Source organism: Panthera pardus, unplaced genomic scaffold, assembly GCF_024362965.1.
Source record: "Panthera pardus isolate Hobbes unplaced genomic scaffold, ASM2436296v1 HiC_scaffold_25, whole genome shotgun sequence".
Lineage (NCBI taxonomy): Eukaryota > Metazoa > Chordata > Mammalia > Carnivora > Felidae > Panthera > Panthera pardus.
Window position 1 is genome coordinate 15,690,051 of NW_026526821.1, and position 22,196 is coordinate 15,712,246.

A 22,196-nucleotide genomic window follows, 5' to 3' on the forward strand; every position below is an offset into this window, starting at 1 on the left:
TCGCAGGTCATGAAGTTCTTTTCACTGTGGTCATAGAAATGTTCTATGACCGCCACCCCCAAATTATATTTCGGCTTGCTTTGTTGACTTTCTGTTTACATTATTCTATGCAGTTAGAAACAAAACATTCTATCCCACAGCCTGGGCATTTCTCATCTCAAAATTGAACTGTGACAGAAGCTATCCTTTCTCTGAGAGCCACATTCTCAGTGGTCAAATGATACCAAGTAGTACAGGAAACAACCCTTTCCTGCTGTATATACTGTGGGCTGCTCTTCAGAGCAACAGCAGCAACTTCCCACTGTTTTGCCCCAGGAAAGCCCGACTGTTTTTAATACCCCACACTTCCTGGAGGACATGTGGACTATGACTCCATTCTTCTTCCAATTTCTCTGTCAGAAGACTTGGGCTGCAAACAAGTTAATCCAACTCTGGGCAACTTAAGCAAAAAATGGGTGCATTGGATAGATACCAGTTGGAATCAAAGTAAAATTAAACAACCAGGCTTTGGGGGGCGCCTGGGTGGCTCAGTCGGTTAAGCATCCGACTTCAGCTCAGGTCATGATCTTGCAGTTCATGAGTTCGAGCCTCACGTCGGGCTCTGTGCTGATAGCTGAGCCTGGAGGCTGCTTCGGATTCTGTGTCTCCCTCTCTCTCTGCCCCTCCCCTGGTCGTGCTCTGTCTCTCTCTCTCTCTTAAAAAATGAATAAACATTAAAAAAAAAAAAAAACAAACCCAACCAGGCTTTGAGAAAAAGGAATGAGGGCAATATGGGGATGGAGGTACTTAGATAGAACCCACGAATCACCTTTTTCTGGTGTTGCCATTAAAATGCTTGGGTGACAGCACTCTGCTCTAGCTAAAACTTCCCGGAGAACTGGGTCTCCCTGGACTAGTTGGGGTCACATGCCCACCCCACGGCTGAGGGAACGGAGGAACTCCCACTGGCAGTCTCCCCAGGACACAGATGGTGGAGGCGTAGTTTCCTGAAGAAAACGTGGGGTGCTTTCATTAAAAACGAGGGAAAGGGATCCTGAGTGGGCAAAACGAACAAATATTTATTATAATACCACCGATGGGAATGATAGATAGATGGCTTGGCTTCAGCAACAACAGAAACCAGGAATAAGAGAGAAAGACAGACACTGAATCTGTACGACACGGCAGACAACGGGGTCACCAATATCTCTCTCGGTTCCACATCTTGTGGCACCTCCGCCAGAGAACTCTTTCCCAGTTCTAGGTTGAAAACTGTGTCAGAGGAGATGACTGGCCCAGTTCTGGATGAGCTTGCTGGGTCACTCCACTGTGGCAAAGGGTTGGGTCCATGAGAACACAGCAGCCACCATGTGAACCCCTGGCTGGCGTGGGAGTCGAGCAGTTTCTAAAAGGACAGATCCCATCGTTATCCCCCTTACAGTCTTGCCCTCTTGGGCCTCAGTTTCATGTTCTGTAAAGTGGAGAGATGATGTCCAGAGATGTTCAGGAGTAACTGGGGCACTAGGCCTGGAGGGTACATGGGGAAGCTCAGGTCATTTGGGGCTCTGGGATGTGATGTCTGTGGTAGTTTCTCCCTGTTTCCAATGACCTGGGGGTGCAGACTTCCCTGGTTAGTGAGACACAATGTTCCTCAAGGAGGATCCAATTTAAGATCTTCCCCTCCCCAGCCCCATGTTATAGATCAAAAAACAGAGACCCAGGGAGGTCCAAGGTCATACCTGAGTCTCTCTGTGAGGAGAAGAGATTTTTGGCTTAAATAAGGCCAAGAGGAGTGTTCCTATTGGAGAAAGGGGATGGAAGGGAATCTGGTTGCCTCCTAAGGTACTTCTTGAGGCTCCCAAGAGTGAAGGTGACCTGTCAACTAATAAAAATAACCACTCATCACTTACCTGTGGCACTCTACAGTTTACAGCATGATTTCATGTCCCTTATCCTCTACTTCTCACAACAGCCCTATAAGGCAAAGCCAACAATGAAATAGAATAATCAGTTTTGGGACAGCTGAGGAAACTGGCCCACAGTCAGATGATCAGAAAGCAGTGCATCAGGGATTCAAGCTCAGGCCACCTAATATGGGGCTGTACTCAACTGGGCACCACAGCTCACTGTTCTCACTCTCTTTGGCAAACTTAACTCCCTGGGTGCCATTGAAGGAAGTGGTTTTGAAGTGTGGGTCTTCATGCTCTGGACGTGGCCTTCAGGTGCTGGCTGGGATGGTCCTTGATGACTGCCAGATCTCATATTCCAGGCCAGCCAGGCCCTGTGCCTGAGTGTGGAAAGAAGTCTCCGGGAAATTTAGTAAGTTGAGACACTAACCTCATAAGGCAGGAGCTTTTGAGATGAAAGGGACAGTGTCTTTCAGAATCTTGTCTGCTAGAAAAGAAGACAAGGTCATATGTAGACTGGTGATTAACCTGTTCAAACGGAGTGGGTTCAGAACCTTCAGGAAATTCATGAGCTGAAGGGGAGGAACTGCACACACCTTGCTCCCGGAGTCAGACCTGGGTTCTGACATTGGCCCTGCCACTTACCAGGTACATGACCCTGGACCGGATCTTTGATCTCCAAGAAGCATGTCTCAAGGTCGACCTCCAACCTCTGTCAGGCTGGTATCCAAAGCCCTCCCTGCTCCACCTTTTCCCGTCTTCTTGCATGGGTAAGGAAGCGTTCAGTTACAAGTGACAGAAATCCAACACCGTGGCGTAAGTTCAGGTGGATCCAGAGGTTCCACAGAGGTCATCAGGTCACCTCCCCTGCTGCTGTCCTAGCTGTGCATTCCTGTGTTGGCTTCAGTCTTAGAGAGTTACTGGAATTACTTGAATAGGATGGGAGAACACGAGTGATACCACATGGTGAGGAGGAAAGAACATGGGCCCTGAGGCCAGATGGACTTGTACTTGAATCTCTGCTACCAACAAGCTGTGTGATCTTGGTTGTGTTTCTTGCCTCTCTCAGCCTGTTCCTTCACTTGTCTTGATATAATGACCCCGACACCTCAGAGTGTTGATGTCAAGTTCAAGTGAGGTAACCTATGTGAAAACGCCTGGCGCAATAAATGCTAGGAAGAAGATAAAAAACACATATGAAGGAAACGGAAATCCAGCAGCGCTCTGGTTTTCTTTGGGAATGGTAGAGCAACTTCGAGCAGAGGCTGCTGGGAAGGGAAGTAGTCTGCATGTGTAGAGATCACAAACCAGAGGCATTCTTGTACTTGAAGCCACAGTTGGGGTCTCAGAATGAATAGCGGGGTCAAGAAGTCTGGGGTGGAATCCAGACCCGACATGGCCAAACCTCGGGCCTCAGTTGCATTGTCTGTAAGGCAGGAAGCTGGCTGAGAGTAAGCATCTCTTACATTGCACAGGGTGGGGTGGTTTCCCTCTGATGCTTCAGTCTCATCAGGAATGACACCCCTTCCCATGGACCACAAGGCCCCACCTGTTCATCTTCACTCATCTCTCTGATGTCACTGCCACCTACTCTGTCCTTTGTTCACCGTTCCAGGCAGGGCGGCCATCCTTCCAACAAATCAAACTTCTGTCCTGGCCTCAGGGCCTTTGTTCTTGATGCTCCTTCAGCATGGAATGTCCACCATCATGGACTCTGCCTGTCTGGCTTCTTCTTGTCAGTCAGGTCTCACTTCAAAAGCCATCTCTTCAGAAAACCTGCCTGGATCACTCTACGTAAAGGTGTCTCTGGGGTGCCTGGGTGGCTCAGTTGGTTGAGCATCTGACTTCAGCTCAGGTCGTGGTCTTGCAGTTTGTGAGTTCAAGCCCCGCGTTGGGCTCTGTGCTGACAGCTCAGAGCCTGGAGCCTGCTTCAGATTCTGTATCTCCCTCTCTCTCAAAAATAAATATTTTTTAAAAATTAAAAAAAAAGCTGTCCCTCTCTGCATATTCGTGCATGCACATGTGCAAACACACACACGTACACACACACGCACACACTCACATATTGCTCAGAATCGCATTACTGTTTTATTTTCCTTATGGCACTTCATCCTCCTCTGAATGATGGTTTATTTATTTACACGTGACACAGACTCGCTGTGAATCTGCGTTACAACTGCACTAGTCACTCAACTATTGCCGGCATCGGTGCCGCGGATGATGTGGTTTTCTGAAATGGAGACCAGCTCTTGGGAAAGCTCCACACAAAACAAACCGCAAGTGTCCCTTCATTCCACATAGTTCATTCTTGGAAAACTAATAGTGAAACCTTGCACAAAGTACTTTGTGTCTAGAGGTCAGTGAGGTTTGGTTTTGAATGAGGTGCTGATAAACAAGTTTCTCACCAACAGAAATGTCCAGTGGGGTTTGATGCTGTGCAGGACTGCCCAGAATGCACTGCAGGACACCTAGCATCCCTGCCTCTGCCCATTAAATGCTGACCGGATCCTGCGGTCATGGTCACAACAAACCATTCTGAAGCATTTCCAGAACGCTCCCTAGTGGTCAGTACCGCACACTATTAGAATCCCCCATCTATAGAAAGGGCGTAGCACTAGGGGCGCCTGGACGGCTCAGTCGGCTAAGCGTCCGACTCTTGGTTTCGGCTTAGGTCACGATCTCACAGTTCATGAGTTCGGGCTCCACGTTGGGCTCCGCACTGGCAGTACGGAGCCTGCTTGGGATTCTCCTCCTCTCCCAAGCTCTCTGCCCCTCCCCCACTTGCTCATGCGCGCATGCTCTCTCTCTCTCTCTCAGAATGTAAATAAATTTAAAAAAAAAAGCGTCAAGTACTAAATACCTCAGAGTCTGTGCAAAAAGATGAAACAACCTGAAAGGCTCGGCAGTGTGTCTGATGTCTAGTAAGTGCTTAGTAAACGGGAACTTATTTCATCTCTTCTTTCCACCTTCTGGCCACAGGTTCTGAGTCTGAGCAACAGGGAACACCTGTCATCAAACCCTGGCAACAGGAAGGCAGACACTCTGACTCTTTCAGGGAATAAGGGGAGTAAATTAGGCAACAAGAGACACACATCACCCCCACGCCCAGAGGGCTGACAGAATAGCATGACGTTATGCAGAGAGACTGTGGAACTATTATATTAAACACTGTAGAGCAATTTGACTCAAGAGACCCGCACTCACTTTTTGGTGTAACTCCATTCCTTCCCTGCTTTGGTATAAACTCTGAGACTGAGAAAACCTGGGGCGGGGCGGGCTAGACACGTACTTCTGGATGAGGACGGGCCACAGGAGGACAGCTCCGCTCTGAATGCTGGGCTGTGCCCGGCCCAGTTCATGCAACAACAGAGATGAAGGGTGTCATGGTGACCTTACATCCAGACTCTCACACCAGACCCTCGGCATAGGCCGGTCACTCTGCCCACGAGGTCTTCGATCCCTCACTTCTTGCCCTTTCTTGACCTGGCCATCTCTTGCCTATTTCAAGCTGAAGATGCACGATTTCCAGAAAAGCTTCCTTGGACACCCCAGCAGAATTGACTGTCATTCTCTCCTCCTGTGTCCATGGTCGGTGAACTTCTTTCCACTGTGGTATTTCCATATGCACTTGACTGACTCCCCATCTGGTCTGCAAGAACTATGTCTGGTTTATCTTTATCTCCCTGACGACTAGCTCAGACTGGGGACACAGTCGGCATTTACTCCCTACCTTAGCTACTTCTCCCCCAGCTTTGGATTCTGAAATAAACATACGACACAGTCAATGTCGCAGAGGTTCCCAACACCATTATCCAGGCTACGGAGGGAGGATCTCATTTTTAAAAAGAAGAAAGTCTTGTGTTTCAAAGGACAGTTTATTTAAAACAAAGGTGACAATGTGTAGGAAGTAGGAAAAACAACAATTCTAACATAAAAGCACACAGGAAGCACCTCAAATTAAAAAAGGTGCAGGGGAGGAAGCTATGTTTCACACATATACAAACTGCTGACCTCAATTGATTATTTACATCCAAACTTTATAAAATAGCATTTCAAGTCAGCACTTAAGCCAGTGTTATTAGTTTTTATTACAAAAAGTTAAAGCTACAAACTTCACATTTTTAAGTTGTACATCTGCAACAGCATTTAAGCTTTTTCCAAGTTGGTTCGAGTGCAAGCTGGTAGAGGAGATTTTTTTTTCCCCAGACACAAAAAAGAACATGGAGTCCAAATACAATGAATATAATCCTGATGAAAACAAAGAGTGCATAAGAAAGGATGGGGTGGGAGGCTGAGGACTGGGAAGAAACAATTTTCCAGGAAATAAGGAGCTGCAGTCTTTAGAGGCAATGTGGTGTGCTAGAAAGGGCACTGGAATAAGAATCAGAAAACCTGCATTTGAATCCTAGCTCCCATACTTTAGCTGCAAGACCTTGAGCTTAAAAGATTTCACCTCTCTGAGTCTCAGTTTCCTTATCTGTAAAAAGGGGACAGTAATACCTATACCTCCCGGAGCTATTAAGTTTTAACAGATATAAGGCTATTCAGATTATCTATTTTCTTCTTGAATGAGCTTTGGTGTTTTGTATCTTTCAAGGAATTCGTCCATTTTATTTAAGTTACTGAATTTATTAGCATAAAATTGTTCATGATATTGTTCTTAGCCTTTTAATATCTGTAGGAGCTTACTGGTGCCACCTCTCTCATTCCTGATATTGGTAAGAGCTACTGAGTTTTAAATGGTATAATAAATCTCTGGCATCTGACAGGTACTAAAGAAATGTTTCCTGGATCAGAATACACAGTCTCAAGGAGTCAAGGCTATAGCTCTCCAGTGGCTTCAGAATTTTGGTTCTATCTATCTATCTATCTAGTCAGTCACTCATCAGCCAGCCCCCAGCCAGCCAGTCAGCCAAACATTCATCCATCCATCCATCCATCCATCCATCCATCCAGTTGGTGACTGGGAGAAGGGACAAAGAAAAAAGGAAAAGAGAAATTTCTTCATAATTACTGATGAGGAAGCAATCAAGATATTCTTGGAGAATTTGAGATTTTTAAATCTCAAATCTCAATCTTTTTAGGCTACAACTAGGTGAGGGTCCTTGTTTCTTAAAGGTAGAGAATAGGCGAGGTGCAGAGTCCCTGGAAACTTGAGTCAAAAATGCTGAGGCAATTACTGAAGCTCGGGACTCAATGAAAGCAAGCTGACCTAGCCTGAAGTTGGTATTCAAGGGGAAAAAATGACTGGGACTTGCTCCTCTGGCTTTCCATCACTAGAAAACAAATACACCTTGTCAGGAAATGTATGTGGTCCAAAGAAATTGACTTCTGGCCAAAGGGTTCTGTCTCACTAGACTGGTGAGCAGTGTTCTTTGTTGGACCAGCATGGTGGGTGCACACATGCCTGAAAGAAAATAAACTACGGATCAAGATTCATGACCCAACAACATTTACGGGGAAAAACGAAAACCTTCTTTTACTTGGATCTAGCTTAGGAAGGAAGAAATGGGCATTCCTCTCCTGTCTGGCCAAGTGCAAAGTCCTTTCTGAAGAGAAAGAGGCTGAGGCAGGCCTGTTTGTTAGCACAGCAGATGGTGTGGGGGAATGCACGCTCCGTGCTGTGGTTGGTGAGACTCGCTTGGCTGTCAGACTTGACTACTAACTCAGCTGTTTCCCAGCCTAAAAATGCCAGTGAGAGTTATTTATCCTGTGCGAGAAAGGTGGTCACTTCGTTTTAAAGATTTGTGACTTTCCTTTTCCCTGTAAATATTGGTCTCACATGGTGATGCTATGAATCCTGATTCAGCCACTTACTAGCTGTATTGCCCTGGGAAAGAACTTTTTTTCTGTCTGAACTTGCTCCTTCATCTATGAAGTGGAGATAAAGTACTTAACATATGGGGTTATCCTGAAGTTTGGATCTCACATATATAAAAAGCCCACCTGGCTCAGTGCCTGGTGTATACTAAGTGGTCAATGAATATTAGCTGCCATCGATTATTCTAGCGGGATCCTCTAGTCGTCCTCTGTTCTCTGTATCTAACACATAACTGCCTAACTGGCCAAACCCTGCAGATCAACCACTGCCTCTTACATTTTTAAAAACTTGCTTTAATTGCAAAGAACAGAATCTGGCCAGAGAAGAGGAACATTCCCTGCCTTTCCATTGATTCCCAGGTTTGGGAAGCAAAAGCAATTATGGAGTCGAATTACACTATCCTTAGGTGCAACCCAGTCAGTGCTCTCCCAGCAGGGGCGCGGAGGGGGGGGTGATAATTAAAAATGAGCAGACATTTGCCTTTCCTCACGGTCTACTCTTTGCTGTGCGATGACAGGACATGTGGCCTTGAGCCCATGCTGCAGAGGGATGGCCAGTGCTGTTCTGTGAAGCCCTGTGATCTTAGGCCTGAAATTGCCCACATGGTGCCTCTTACTGGCCAGCAGGCGCTGCAGGGCTCCGGAAGGGCCGAGACTCAACCATCAGGCTCCCCCTGGGGGTCTCAGAGCCAGTCGCCCTCTGAAGGGACCAAGCAAGACCAAGTCTGCCTTGTAGGCCTCTTGGCGAAACTTAACCAAAACTGACACAGGTTTCTCCCCTTGGACGGGGCTGCTTGGATCAGGGCCCAAGGGTGAGGAGCTCTGGTCTAGTCTCAGCTCTTCAGCTTGCTTTGTGATCTTGTCACCATGTCACTTCCCCTCTCCAAGCCTCATTCGGGCCAGAAGATGCCTATGGTCCCTTCCAGTTGTGGCATTCTGTGGGCCCAGATGGAGCCTCCTGGAGAACAGATCTTAGTCTAATATTCAGGTATCCTTTCCAGACCCCTCAGCAGTAAAGTAAAAAAAGAAAACAGTCACATATTGGAATATGATCACCAAAAGCAATGCCATCTACCCATGTCTGTAAGGAATGCGGAGCAAAACGCATGCCCCTCTGCGATCTTCACATGATCAATGAGAAGTCTGAAGACACCTTCTCTTCTGTGGCCTGCACACAGCCCCGTGTTTGCTGAGAGGACCTGGCAGGCCCGTTCCTGCACGGGGTCACGTCTCCTCTTAAGGCACTGGGCAGTATCTGTGCTGTGACTTTAGGCGGTCGGGAGAGTGGAAATGGATGAAAGGCATTGAAGCCACAAGGGGCAGTTTACAAAGAGGGTGCCAGGCTTCTCCTGGGACTCAGAAAGTAAACACAAACTCTCAAGGCTTTCCTGTGGACATGGTCAGTGGCTCCAGAAGCCAGAGATGACCCACCCAAGGCTCAAACCATGGGGAGAGAACTGGCCCAAACCTAATTTTTAATTGCAGCCCTGCAAAAGGGTGAGGTTGGCCCCTGGGAGCTGAGTGACCCCAACAGCCTCCTGCTGTCCCCTGCCCTCGTGTCCCACAGTACCATAATCTTACAGAAAAGAGGCCAACTGTTTAAAACTGTACCTGTACAGAGATGCCACCACCACACTCAGTGGGGAATCCAGTTATAATTTATATATATGTGCATATTTATATATTTTTAAAAAGTTTTCCAGAAAGAACAATCGGAAGCTATCGGAAGAAGAAAGACAAGACAACATGTAACACTTTCCCAGCTATCACTCATCTAGGAGTCTCTGTTCCTGGGGTTAAAAACTCTGAGTTTAAAAGCGCTGATATGAATCCTTTGAAATAATATAACTGATCGATTTAAATACATACACAAGATGGCGCGCTGACGGCAGGCAGCCCTTCCCACTGGTGCACTTCCTGAGTTCACGGAGGTGAAGGTGCCGTGGAAAAATGACGGGGCGGAAGTGTTGGCTGACAAGCCTGAGTGGCGAGCAGCCGGGGATCACCGAAGGCCTGGTGCGCAGGCTGGGGCCCTCCTGGCCGGGCCTTCTCAGAAGTTCTGTTGCCGCCGCTTCTTAGCCTCGATGGCATCCAGGATTGGCTGCCTCTTGGACTGGTACTTCTGCCGGATCTCTTCAATCTCTTGCTCCATCATGGGGTCGAGGGCCAGGAGCCTCTTCTGAAGGTCCTCCACTGTCCAACTCTTAAGCTAGAAGAAGCGGAACGTACAGTCACGACAAAGCCAACGTCAGCACAGAAGAGCCGAGAAGCCCACCCTTTCCGGTCACCCAGAAGGGAAGGGTTTGTGGTCAGACCAAGTTGGAGCGGGGGCAGTGGCTGGAAAGGGACAATTCATTCATAAATAGCACACCACCAGGCTTTTTGGAGATAATTTATCCCTGGACAAGTTGTAAGTGCTAATCTCTTTGACTTACCTTGCTTTGACCAGAAACTTAACCAATAATACTTTCATCTCTCCTATCTTTTCAACAAATTACGTATCAATTTATTAAAATAACAGCCACTTGGTGTAGACAAAATAATGCTTGCCCTCCTAGTTCTTGTCTCCTGCTTGTTCATGTTACCCATGAGATGAGTGTCTGGATGGTGACCGTGTCTCTTTCTGGATACCACACCAGGGAGGAGGGATGCTCACTGAGGATCAGATGCCATCCCCTGTACCCCCAGTGTCTCGGCACTTGTCTTACTAATAATCATCGGGTGCTAATTACATACCAGGCACCACTCTAAGCACTTCCTATGGATTACCGACACAGGCGTCTTGAGAATGCAGATACAACCCTTGGGCAGGGAGTGCGAGGGGTAGTTGGAAACTTCTGAGATTAAGTTTCCATCATCCGGAAAAAAAAACAACAGAACTTGATATATAAATTAATAATAAAAGGTAGCATTTATAGTGTTTTCTATGTTCCAGATGCTCCATGCTTTACATACATTGACTCATTTCATCCTTGCGACAAGCCTACGACTTGCATATATCATTATCTCCATGTTACAGATGAACAAGCCAAAAAAGAGGGTGGTGAAGAAAACTGCCCCTGGTCTCATGGCTAGTAAGTGGCAGAATCGAGATTCAAACCCAGGCAGGAAGGCCCCAGAGTTCATGCTCTTAACAAGGATCACAGAAGAGCAGACGAGCAAAGCACAGGTTTGAGAACCAACTCAATCTGTGGTTAAAACAAACATGGCTCTGCCTCTTGCAAATGCTGAGATTCAGGCAAGTCACCTGTCTCGCCAGGCCGTCCTCACCCATAGAGATGGGACAGCCATGCCTCGTCATGCTTATTTTAAGAATTAAATGAGATCATGTCTGTAAAGATGTCAGCACAATCCCTGGTACACCGTGTGCTTAAAGATGGCCGTGCGTGTTACAACCCTCCCTCTACCAGAGCCCAGGAGTGTGTTCATGTTCAACATGTGTCTGCAGCTGTCGGGCAAGTGGTTTCACTGCCATATGTAAGGAGGGTCACTGACTCCAAGCAAGGCCAGTCCTGGCTGCCAGGGATGGGAATGAAAGCCAACATTATCCACAGCAGGTGGTGATAAATTCTGTGAGCTCACAACCAGTTTAATAGGTGCCGTGTTTCAAGAACTCAAAGGCTCACTCAAGTCTTAGCAGAGATTTATGGAATCAACATGTCCCTCAGCCCCTCCCTGAGGCCCCAACAGGGAAGTGGTAGAGGAAGGGGGTGAAGGAACCTCTTTCTGTCCACCCTTCCTCTACAGGGTGGGGTACGACCGAGTGTGAAGTGCTTACAGTGGCTTCCCCGGGAATGGTTTAGTGACCTGTCGCCACAGGAATTTACCTTGGCCAGCTTCAGGGAGGTGGGCTGAGAAGCAAGAAAGGCCTAACAGTTCAAGACGAAAGGCTCTTTGTGATGTGGGAATGCAGACAGCGAGTGTGGGGGATGCTGGAAAGTTGGGCTGAAGAAACCACATCTCGTTTCCAGCCCAGCCGGTGGTTTTAGACCAGCAGGAGGGTGGTGTTCTGGGCCCAGGGACACTCCCAAGAGCAACGCTCACCTCGTCTTTGGCTTTTTCAGTTCCTTCTCCAAAAAGAAGCCACCCCAGACCTAATACCTAATGTTCCCAACAGTTGAGGTGTTAATCTTAAGAGTCACAGATCATCAGTCTGTAGAGGCTGTGCAATCTTAGACAAGTAACTTCCCCCTCTGAACCCCTCAGTGTCCTCCTCCGGAGAAGAGACGCCAGTTCTGCCATCCCTGGGCTCTAATGAAGATCAGATGACTTCACGGGTTCACCTTCTCAGCACAGAACTTCACATGGTATGCATTTCCCAGACAGTAAGCATGCCATAAACTGTAGTGGTCACCACAGTTATTAATGACCGCTCTTGTTGCTGGTATTAATACTATCATTATTATTAATATTTTGAAAAGTCTCTAATTAATCTCCCATAAACAAGCTGTTCCTATAACCTCTGATCCAAGCCAGAGTCAAACAAGTAAAAAAGAAAATATTCTACTCTATTTTGGGCTAACAATGCCTAAAGGTTGGCATTTTCGTGTACCATCTGTTACCTTATTTATAGTTTAACAAAATATGGTTTTATCGAGCCATCGTATATTCACTGAACACCTACCATGGGCTAGGTAGGCACACAGGATACTTCCGTGAAAAAAAAAAAAAAACAAACAAAAAAACCCAAAACAAAACCCCCAAATAACTGCCCTTGTGAAGCTCACATTTGAATGAGGTGAGACAGGCAACTGAGAATTAAATGACTCAGAAAATGACTCTTACATTAGAGGGTGATGGGGAAAGAAAAGAAAAAACACAGCGAAGGAAGGGGAGCTGGGGATCGGGAGGCTTGCTCTTCATCATCCATCAGGATGAAGCGTCAACTGCGAGATGAAGAAATCAAAGTCAGTGGAGCAGCACTGGCTTTCTGGTTTGTTCGGCAGCTTCGGGCAAACCCCTTCTCCTCCCCAGGCCTCCGTTTCCCCACCTGTAACAGAGGGCTGCTGAGATGACCTCAAGATCTTGTTGGACTCAGTATTTCTCATCTATGATCCATGGATCCTGTGCATTGGAATCACCCATTAAAGGTTACAAGTCGTGAGCTACTCATCACTCCCCCCCCACCCCGCCCAGGTAAGGACTTTGCATGCTAAAGAAGCTTCTCATTTGTTCCTTGTAATTCCTCAAGTGTGATGAGCCTGGTGCTACATCCTCCTTCCCGTTTTCCTGACAGCAAAATTCTCACAAAGTAATTGCTGCCTGTCTCGGGTCAAGGCTTCTAGGTTTCCAGTTTCTGCACAGCCCTTCTGCCCTTGATCTAATCTAAAGGCCACAACATGAACCCCTGCTTTATCTCCACCACCTTTGGGCTAATTTACTTGCCCTAAGGCTTTGTTTGGGCTTAAGTTACACCTGACCCATTAGAACACTGCCAGCCAGTCACCGCTAATGCCTCAGTCACACTCCAGATATGGATTTTTCTGAAAACAAGCTCAGAGAATGGTTTCATGGCGCCAATGTAGCATCTCACCTTCCTGGTCCTTGGTGGCATAAATAAATTTCAAACGGATATCTTGCAGAAGGGTAACTGTGATTCTCAGGTTTTGCTATAGCCAGAGTTGTGACGGAGCACACCGCGGCCCGCCACCCCCCTCCCCGGACCGTGCAGGGGCTGAGCCATTTTCACCAGCTGCAGGAAGTCCCACCCTGTAGCACACCTCATCTGTCCCCTCGCACTTACATAGGCTCTCTAGACTGTGACTCCCCATGTCCATCTGCAGACCAGCATTCTCCTCTGAATTCCAGGCTCACACACCCAGGGAAGGTCCTGTTTTATATCCCCATCCCAGATCAGCTCGTGGAAATCGGCCCCTTAATGCCAACCAAAAGAAAACTCTAGAGTCCCACCCCTCCCAAAGGGGCAAATCTATTCTCCTTACATCCAGGTCTTCCCCGTCTCAGGAGTGGTACCACCGTCCTGCCAGGTACACAGAAATCACCCCTGATTCTTCCTTCCCCTCACCACCCCTTGCCCACAACCCATCCTTCAATCTCATCTCTAAAATGCTAGGGTGACCCAAATCCAGCCCCTCAATCCAGGCCACCATCATCTCACAGCAACGAACATCATTAAAAATACAGAGATGAACCTGATCGAGTCCCCCTGTGTTTCCTGCCGCACTTAGAATAAAATCCCCAGGGCTACAAAGGCCGTCCATCTCTGGCCCCACAGTCCCCTCGAACTGCATCACCTACCACTCTCCCTTTTGTTCGGGACACTGGCTACTCTGTATTTCAAATCGTCAGACAAGCTGCACTTTTTCTGGCCTCAAGGGCTACATGGTGACTGATCCTTCTGCCTGGATGGGTCGTCCTCAGTTCTTCCTTATCTTTTAGGCCTTCGCTCCAAGGTCAACTCCTCAAAGAATCTGAGAAAGCCTTCCCCTAAGCACTTATCTAGAAAGGTCGCCTGCCCTACATGCATTGTTGTGCCTCAGCCCATAGTTTGCTTCCTTCAAAACGATGTGGTACGAGGTAATCAATCAATCGTTCTTATTTATTTTCTTTCATTTATTGTGTCTCTCACTAGGACAAAAGTTCCAGGAGAACAGTGACTCTGTCTTGTTCACTACACCATGTGCGGGAATGAATAAATTGCCCTTTGTTTCCAATCAAATAATAATGGAAGCCACTGAAGTTGAGGGGGAAGCTCCCCAAGCACCGCCACAGGCAGCAGGGCTCTGGGCGAGGAGCGGAGAGGCCCTGGTGTGGAACAAGGAACGAGGTAGGCCCTTCACGGCACTTGTATTCCTCTCAACATTCTTTTGGCATCGAAGGAAGTCTCTGCTCCCTGGAATCCCATCGGTGTGTTTGATACTGAATGACGAGGAGGAGGTCTGCAGCCCTGGCTGAGTCACCTCTAATGGGCACGTCCACTTTAATTTTTCGTTCTGACAAAAAGGAACTACTACTTTGGAAAAGGATGAAGTAATCAAGAGAATAAGACATGATCCCTGGGGACAAGACAAAATGAATGCCGAGCCCCGAGCCCCAGGCTCATTAATGAAGGTGGGTTGTGCTGAAGAGAGCAGACCAAGCACAGGGAGAGGTCACAGAAGGAAAGAGAAACTAAAATAAGCCTCTTCACAACCATGGTTATTTAGAATTCTCTGACCACTCGGATGCTAATCAACACATCAGTCTTGAGTACACGGCAGTGGGTGGGCTCCGAATCTGACGGTACTGATGCTCTGGCGCTGTGCTCACTGTAGCTGACCAACAGCTGGACTTCCCTCACCCAGTGTGACGTCTGTCGACGGATGTCTGAGCAAGTAAAGGCAACCACACACGCGCAGGGAGATTTCTCTTAGAGGCTGTGGTCTCCGGAAATGTTCCGTATCCTCAAGGAGGCAGTTTTTCAGTGTGAACTTTGGCCTCACCCTGTTTTAGCCAGATGCAACGCCATCTTACCACTGGATTCTACACTTAGACATCGAGGCGATATGTTAATTTCTTGAGCTTATGCCAGGCGCCCAGCACTGAGCTAAGCGTGTGTCCGCACAAATCAATCTATCTGCAAGGCAGGTATTATGATTGACCTCCTTTTACAAATGAGGTCAATGAGGGTACGAGTGAGCAAGCAATTTGCCCAAAGTGATACAGCAAGGAACCGGAAAAGACTGTAACCACCACCCTAAGGGTTTCTGGAAACAGGCCTGTTAGTGAACAACATGGAAGGCCAGAAGAATTACAAATTCGGCTGATGTTAAATACGTTAGATGGCCTTCGCATTCAAAATTGCCACTGCTAGTGATGATGGGTGACTTCAGGGAAGTCACCTGACCTCTCTGGGATCTGGTCTCCTCATCTGTAAAATGGGGATGATACTGTCTACTTGGCTGCCTTTCCTCAAGTAAAACCACCAAAGGCCTACCACGTGCCAGGCACCACTGCAGAGGGGCAGTGACTCAATTCACGTTTGCTAAACACGCTGCAAACTGAACCAACCACCTTTCCTGACAGCTCTACCGGGCCAGGCACACTGCAGGGCAACAGGAATGTAAGAGGCAGTATGTGTCGGAGAAGCAGCTGGGCTTTGGGGCAGGAGCACCGGCTTTGGGTCACATGGACCGGGGTCCCACGGCAGCTCTGCCCTTGGGAGCTGGACGCCCTTGGGCGAGTCACATAATGTGTGCCTCACCTTCCCCATTTTTAGAGAGCGGTATTTCTCCACCAGGGGAAGTTGTGAGGTTCAGAGGTGTTGGGCAAGCGTATAACAGTATTGGTACACGCCAAAAACAAAGCGGGTAAGTGGGAGCTACCACCTTAAATCCCTTCTTCGGGAAACGGAGAAAATACAGAAGTAATATAAAGAGTAGCTGCTGCTGCTGTCAGAGCTGAGCTTGATGAGCTCACGGTAGGGTGAGGACACAGCACACACACAGAGCTGTCTCTAGTGAACTCTGCGTGAGAAACCCCAAATCGCAGGAGTCTGGCTTGTCTCCCCTGGGCCAGACCACAGCGAGAGCCTCGGATTCCCGGCATCAGTACGAATATAGAAGGCTGATGGGAACTGGTTTCTCCTCAAATGGACTTAACAACTCTGAAATTCTGAATTACCCTGTGTCAACCAGCCCGAAGAACAACCGGGAAGATCCGGCTGGTGTTTCAGACAAGCGGGGACTCAGGAATCACGGTGACAGTCGGCCCACCTCGCATGAGCAGAGTGAAGCTGAACTAAACACATCCGAATGTACAGCACAGGTTCATCCTGTCCTGGCAACAAGGCCCACGGTGAACAGACAGGTCAGGTCTATGTCCAAGGAACAGGGCTCAAAGTTCTGCTCCTCTGCTGCTAGAAACTCACCTCAGAAGTCTATTGTACAGTATCGTGCTACATCCCTAAAAAAAACCAGCAGAGAGAGAGAGAGAGAGAGAGAGAGAGAGAGAAAGAGAGAGGTGCCAAAGCGTTTGAGGACAAGCTTCAATTCTGTACATACTGTATACTTAAGGACTCATAATTCTGCATCTAATATCACAACCAGGATTTCTCAAACACCTTGCCCCTTCTGAACAGGTGAGTCAGGCTGATGCCCTGTCAAAGGTGATGTTTTTATAGTGGCCAAGAATGAGGAAAGAACACGCCTTTGGAATTTAGCAAGACGACAAGGAAGCTCAACAGAGCTGAACGAAGCCACCAATGTGCCAATCCATACCTTCAATACCAGCCGCTAGAAGGTTAACAAAAATACACTAGAGAAAAGGTACCAAGGTCTGTCAAAATCACGTAGGGCATTGACTTAAATCCACCAAAGATACTCATCCTTCCTTGATGTAAATTTGTCTCTATCAAGGAATGGATTCTAGATTGGAAGGAGGTGACTCTAGGAAGATTCTCAGATGATGCAATAATCTCTCAGCAGATGACTGAGAACGTAGTCATGCAGAAAAGCAGGGAGCTGACAGTCAAAACAACTTGTGTGGGTTAAGTAAGCTCTAGGCCACTGAATTTCGAAACATCTTACTGCTTAAATGAACCTTGTGAGAATGTTAATGGGAAATTTCCTCTGATTCAAATTATGGTCATGCCAAAGTATGCTTCCATCAGCCCCTTGTAAAATCTTCCTAATGCAAAACTATTATTAATGATTACTTCAACCCCACTTTGAGTTTACAATTACTTCAAGTCAATACATGGAACTGTTGTCAGAATTCTAACCAAAGAAAACATGGCTGCATGTATTTAAAATATTTACCAAGAAGACTGGAATGAAATGCAGACCTTGAACCTGGGTAAAACAAAGAAATGTGGCTCCAGGCAGGCCCAGTGATATAATGGCACAAACTCTGATGTGGGTCAGAAGACCAGCCTCGAACAACCTGAAGACTGCATCCAGAGAGCCTCCCACCTAGAGAGCTCAGTACATGGTGCGTGTGCTGTGTGTATGAAGGATACAATTTGATAAATGGCATAAGCCAAAAGACAAAAAGCAAAAGTGTTTTCTTTAAAGAATGGGGTTTCAGTATTATATAAAGTATATTACTTGCATACTGTTAATTTTTTGTGATTTATCAAAGATCATCCTTCAAGTTACACAACAAAATTACTTTTTGTAGTAGTTTTGCGTGCTTAGAATTTACTCCAACGTGAATTTTCACCACTTACTCTTGAAAATCACAATGCCCCTGCTTTTGTTGTTATTTTGTTTGCCTTCTGTGAGTTTTACAACAGTCTTTGGCCAAAGGTAAAAATGTTTTGACCAGACACAGATTGTTTTCCTACCATCATGCCTCTGGCTTTCCAGAGTAAGAATGCATAAGGAACTTTCATACCCCAAACACAGATGACTAACAGATGTTAAGAGGCACTGCATTGCTGCTATCGAGAGTTAAATCTTTAATTTTGAATGTGTAGCGAGTACCGGCTGACACACGTGTGACGGGGGGCCTGGACAGGGCAGGAGTAGGGACGACAGAGGTGAGGGTGAGTAAAGGTGTGCATGGGGCAGAAAGAATATAGCAGGATCCCTGCACACTAAACGCAGAGCTAAATGAGGTAGTCAAACGAGCTACAATCCATGGCGTTACCGACTCATGACTGCTAAGTAGGTGTCATCACAGAGCCACCTTTCATTGAGTGCTGTGTGCTCAGCACCTTACATGCATTATTTCATGTAACCTCAGAACAGTCCATGAAATAAGTAGTAATATCCTACTCTACGGAGGTGGAAACTGAGGCATAAAGAAATACAGGAATTTGCTCCTGGCCCTGAAGCCAGCAAGTGTAAGTGATGGAGTTAGGGTACGAGCCCTGGCACGTCTGACCGCAAAGCCCAAGCCAACCTCTTGTCAAGGCAACGTGCTACAGGAGTTGAGACAAGGAAGAATCCCTGTGGTCGGAATATCTGAGAGACCTTCCATTTTCTTATACATTTATAATAGTGTATATATATACATATATATACAATATAACAGAGGAGGAGCACTCACTTGACTCAGAGCAAAGTCTGAATTGCAGAATTTTTAAAAATGACATGCAAATCTTGTTACTTCAAGTATTTATTGCATTCGAGATACAGGGGACTAATAAAATTAGGTTAAGTAAACAAAAGGACGTAGGAATTCACTTGTCAATATTATTAAAGCCACTCCAAATTCCTTCAGGCGCCACATTTTTTCACACCTCCATGCACCTGCTGAATATAATCCTGTCTTCAGTTTAGGGAAAGCCCATTCCACCTTCCAGCCTAGCCAGAGCTCTAACTCCTCCCTCTCCCCAACTACCTTTTCCTTCCCTGGGGTGGGAGCTATTTCAGAGAAGGAACTACATCTATTTTCAGAGAGTCAGGCCAGCAGAAAAGAGTTCTCAATAAATATTTAATAAAGAAACATATCCTTAATCTTTAAGCATTTATTTGAAAATGGTACTGACTTTTTATTCGGTTCCCTCAAGAAGCTTTGGAAATGGATAATCAATAAACAAACCTAAGAGTGTAAGCTTGTTAAATAAGATTATGCCAATCAGTCCAAACTGACCCCTGCATGCCAAAATCAAAATGAACAGCTCATCTGGTATCATGACTGCAATAAAGCTACAAGGAAAAAAATGGACATAAAAATCCACTCTAGTCTTGGTTGCTTATGACAGCTAAGAAAAACTCTATTTTAAGAGGATCTCTAAGCTGGTTTATAAATTTCACACTGGAGGAAGCTAAACTGTGAGCAGAAAACTTTCAGGAAGTCAGCACACACATAATCTAGAGTGATGGCAAATGTCTAAAGAAGGCAGAGCACAAGAACAGAGCAGAGTGTGAGGCTCTTGACATCTGAAAGCGCTGAAGGGAGACACCCAACGTCCCATCATTCTTGAGGGAATATTAATCTTTCAAAAGATATGAAAACCTATAGCACAAACTGTACCAAGCTACTGTTTTAATGGAGCTTAATAATTCAGGAAAAGAGCTGGCTAATCACCTGAGAACCCCTGCGAGCTGGGCCTCTGTACACTTTCTCAGGCTGGAAATTTCCAAGATAACAAAAAGGCCAGGCCGTTTTCTCTCATCTTGCCAAATGAAAGAAGCCCAAAGAATCCCAAGCAAAATCTGAAAGCTAAAATACAAATTGATCTCAGTTCATTTAATAGAGGCAGTCTTGAAAGGGATCCTCGACTAAAGAAGGTCCAATTTAAATACACCCAAAGAACAAAATGTTTACCGAAAACTGGCCAAGAACGCAAACCAAAGTACTCTGAGTAAGCTACTTTGCAGGCCTGAATTTTTACAATTTGGGCTTTCTGATGTGGGAAAACTTGTAAGTGAACAGTACTTAATTTCTGGAAAGTATATAAAACCTCTGTACACCCTACTGCTGGGTAGTCCCATGTAATGAAGTGTCAGAGATTTACAACCTAAATAACCAAAAAGAAATATCCTCTCAATATCCTTTGAGGAAAAAAAGACTAGTTCTATCTGCAAAGCATGTCACAATCCTTATATAATGGCCATTGAGTCTTGGGACCTGAGCCCCCTGCAGTGTCAGAGGGGTGGGGTGTGGGAGTGTGTGTGTGTGTGTGTGTGTAGACTTTCAATTCTGCCAAAACCACATAATTGCTAAAGAGGAATCTGTATCATTTTTTCTTTTATTTTTCTGACTCAGGATTGTCCAAAAAGGACAATTAAGATGGCTTAATTCCTTATCCTGTCAAAGCATTAATATGTATATGTTCTTGGTGCTTTGAGACGGCCCTTTATTCTTTTCAACAAGTGTTTAATTGGGTATGGATAATCAAATGTGATTTAATTTATGCCATCGTAATACTTTTCACATGTGTACAAATTCACAAACCAGAGAAAACTCTTTGTAAAGCCCATGTGTCCTAGTTTTTTGGTTCAGAAAGGATCATCACCATATTTCTAGCATGAGCTCATCTAAGCTCAGAGATAAAAACCACTTAGCTTTTCAAAAAACAACACTTGGTTCTTCTGGTATGAAACTTTCTTTTAAATGTGTATCCTAAATGTTTTCTATAATGAGCAAGCATCATGAAGAAAGAAACTGCCTCTAACCCGCGGTCTGACACAAAGCTTTCAATCTATACTGAACGGGAGTGGGGGGAACTGTGATAATAGCATGATGTGTAATATACCATGATTCATATGATCTTTATTTGTGTCTGTAAACGTATTGTTTGCAAGTTCTAATTTTCATAAATCCTCGTCCCCTCATGGAAGTGTCTGTGAACAGCACAAGCACATGGGTACTGCTGTTCTGACTTGATGGTATTTCTCTTAAAAAGAACAGGGAGAGTCTGTCAGTTGCCAGCCCCTGGCCTCTCTGCTCATGCACTGCGGTGAACAATGGCAGTCTTAGCGCTTCTCCTAGAAAGCGTGTGTGATGCTAAGCTTTCTCAGCAGAGAGGCTAGAGGAACAGTGCAGGGAGGAAGAGGCTCTCCTGAGTCTCCAGCACAGGGGCTGGCAGTGTGGCTGGGAGGACAGCTGGTGAAGTACGGCCCAGCAAAAGTCCAGGACCCATTTTCTCTGAGACCTTGAAGCCTCGGCTTGGCCATGACCTTTCGGCAGCCACGGTGACACAGACACCGGCACCCCACCAGGGCTAACAGACTCTGAAGGCCGCCTGCCCCCACCAGCACCCACCTCTCCTTTGCTCACCCATGCTGCTGGCTGCTGATCACCTGCTCCTCACCTGTACTGCAGAGGGTAGTCTATGGCGGGCCCGGAGCCTCTGCGCCAGCTCTGGTCTAGCCAAACCAGCAAACTCCCCTGCTGTGCCATGGGTCAAACTCTACTTTCTCCACTGAGGCTGGAACCCCTGGTAGTTTGTACCCCCCCCCCCCCCCCCCGCCGTGGGCATGCTCCCTTAGCCCCAGGGAACCACAAAGAGTTTCCCTAGATCTTATAGTAACTCCTTTATCATAGGCAATAATTCCTTGTATTAGTTTAACTCACTGTGTGGCTTCTGTCTCTTCACTGGACCCAGACTGCTACAGGGAGGAAGGCGTACGTGAGTACACATAAGCACATGTTTGGCCACTAACGGGAATACTTCCAAAATGCCAAACCCCAAATACAAATTTAAACGTGAAAACTGCCCAGACAACCTCAAATCCAGAATAGTCTAGTGTATTTACAGCCTGCGTGTGGAATTAAAATACTCTGACTTGCTCCCACTGAAAACTGTATTATTGGTGAATAGATACACCAATTGTGGTATATCCATACAAAGAAAGCTACTCAGCAATTGAAAGGAGCAAGTCCATAGACATGCAACGACACGGAGGCATCTCACAACATGCTAAATGAAAGTGCCAAACACAAAAGATGATATTCTGTGTAATTCCACTCACATGGCCTTGTAGGAAAGGAGACCATTGGGACAAAAACCAGGGCATGACGGAACTTTTCAGGGTAATGGAAATGTTCTAGATCTTCATTATGGCAGTGTTTATACAACTGTATCCATTTGTCAAA

The 22,196-nt window shown here is 46.4% G+C and overlaps 1 protein-coding gene across 1 annotated transcript in view; it reads right to left on the bottom strand.

Annotated features, from left to right (window-relative positions):
• Window positions 1-5,742: 5,742 nt before the first annotated feature.
• STK4 (serine/threonine kinase 4) overlaps window positions 5,743-22,196 on the bottom strand; it is a 91,365-nt gene continuing 74,911 nt past the window's right edge. Inside the window, exon 11 of the mRNA XM_019458372.2 lies at window positions 5,743-9,915. Coding sequence (XP_019313917.1) covers window positions 9,757-9,915 — 159 coding nt within the window. The 3' untranslated portion in view covers window positions 5,743-9,756. The remainder of the gene's footprint in view (window positions 9,916-22,196) is intronic.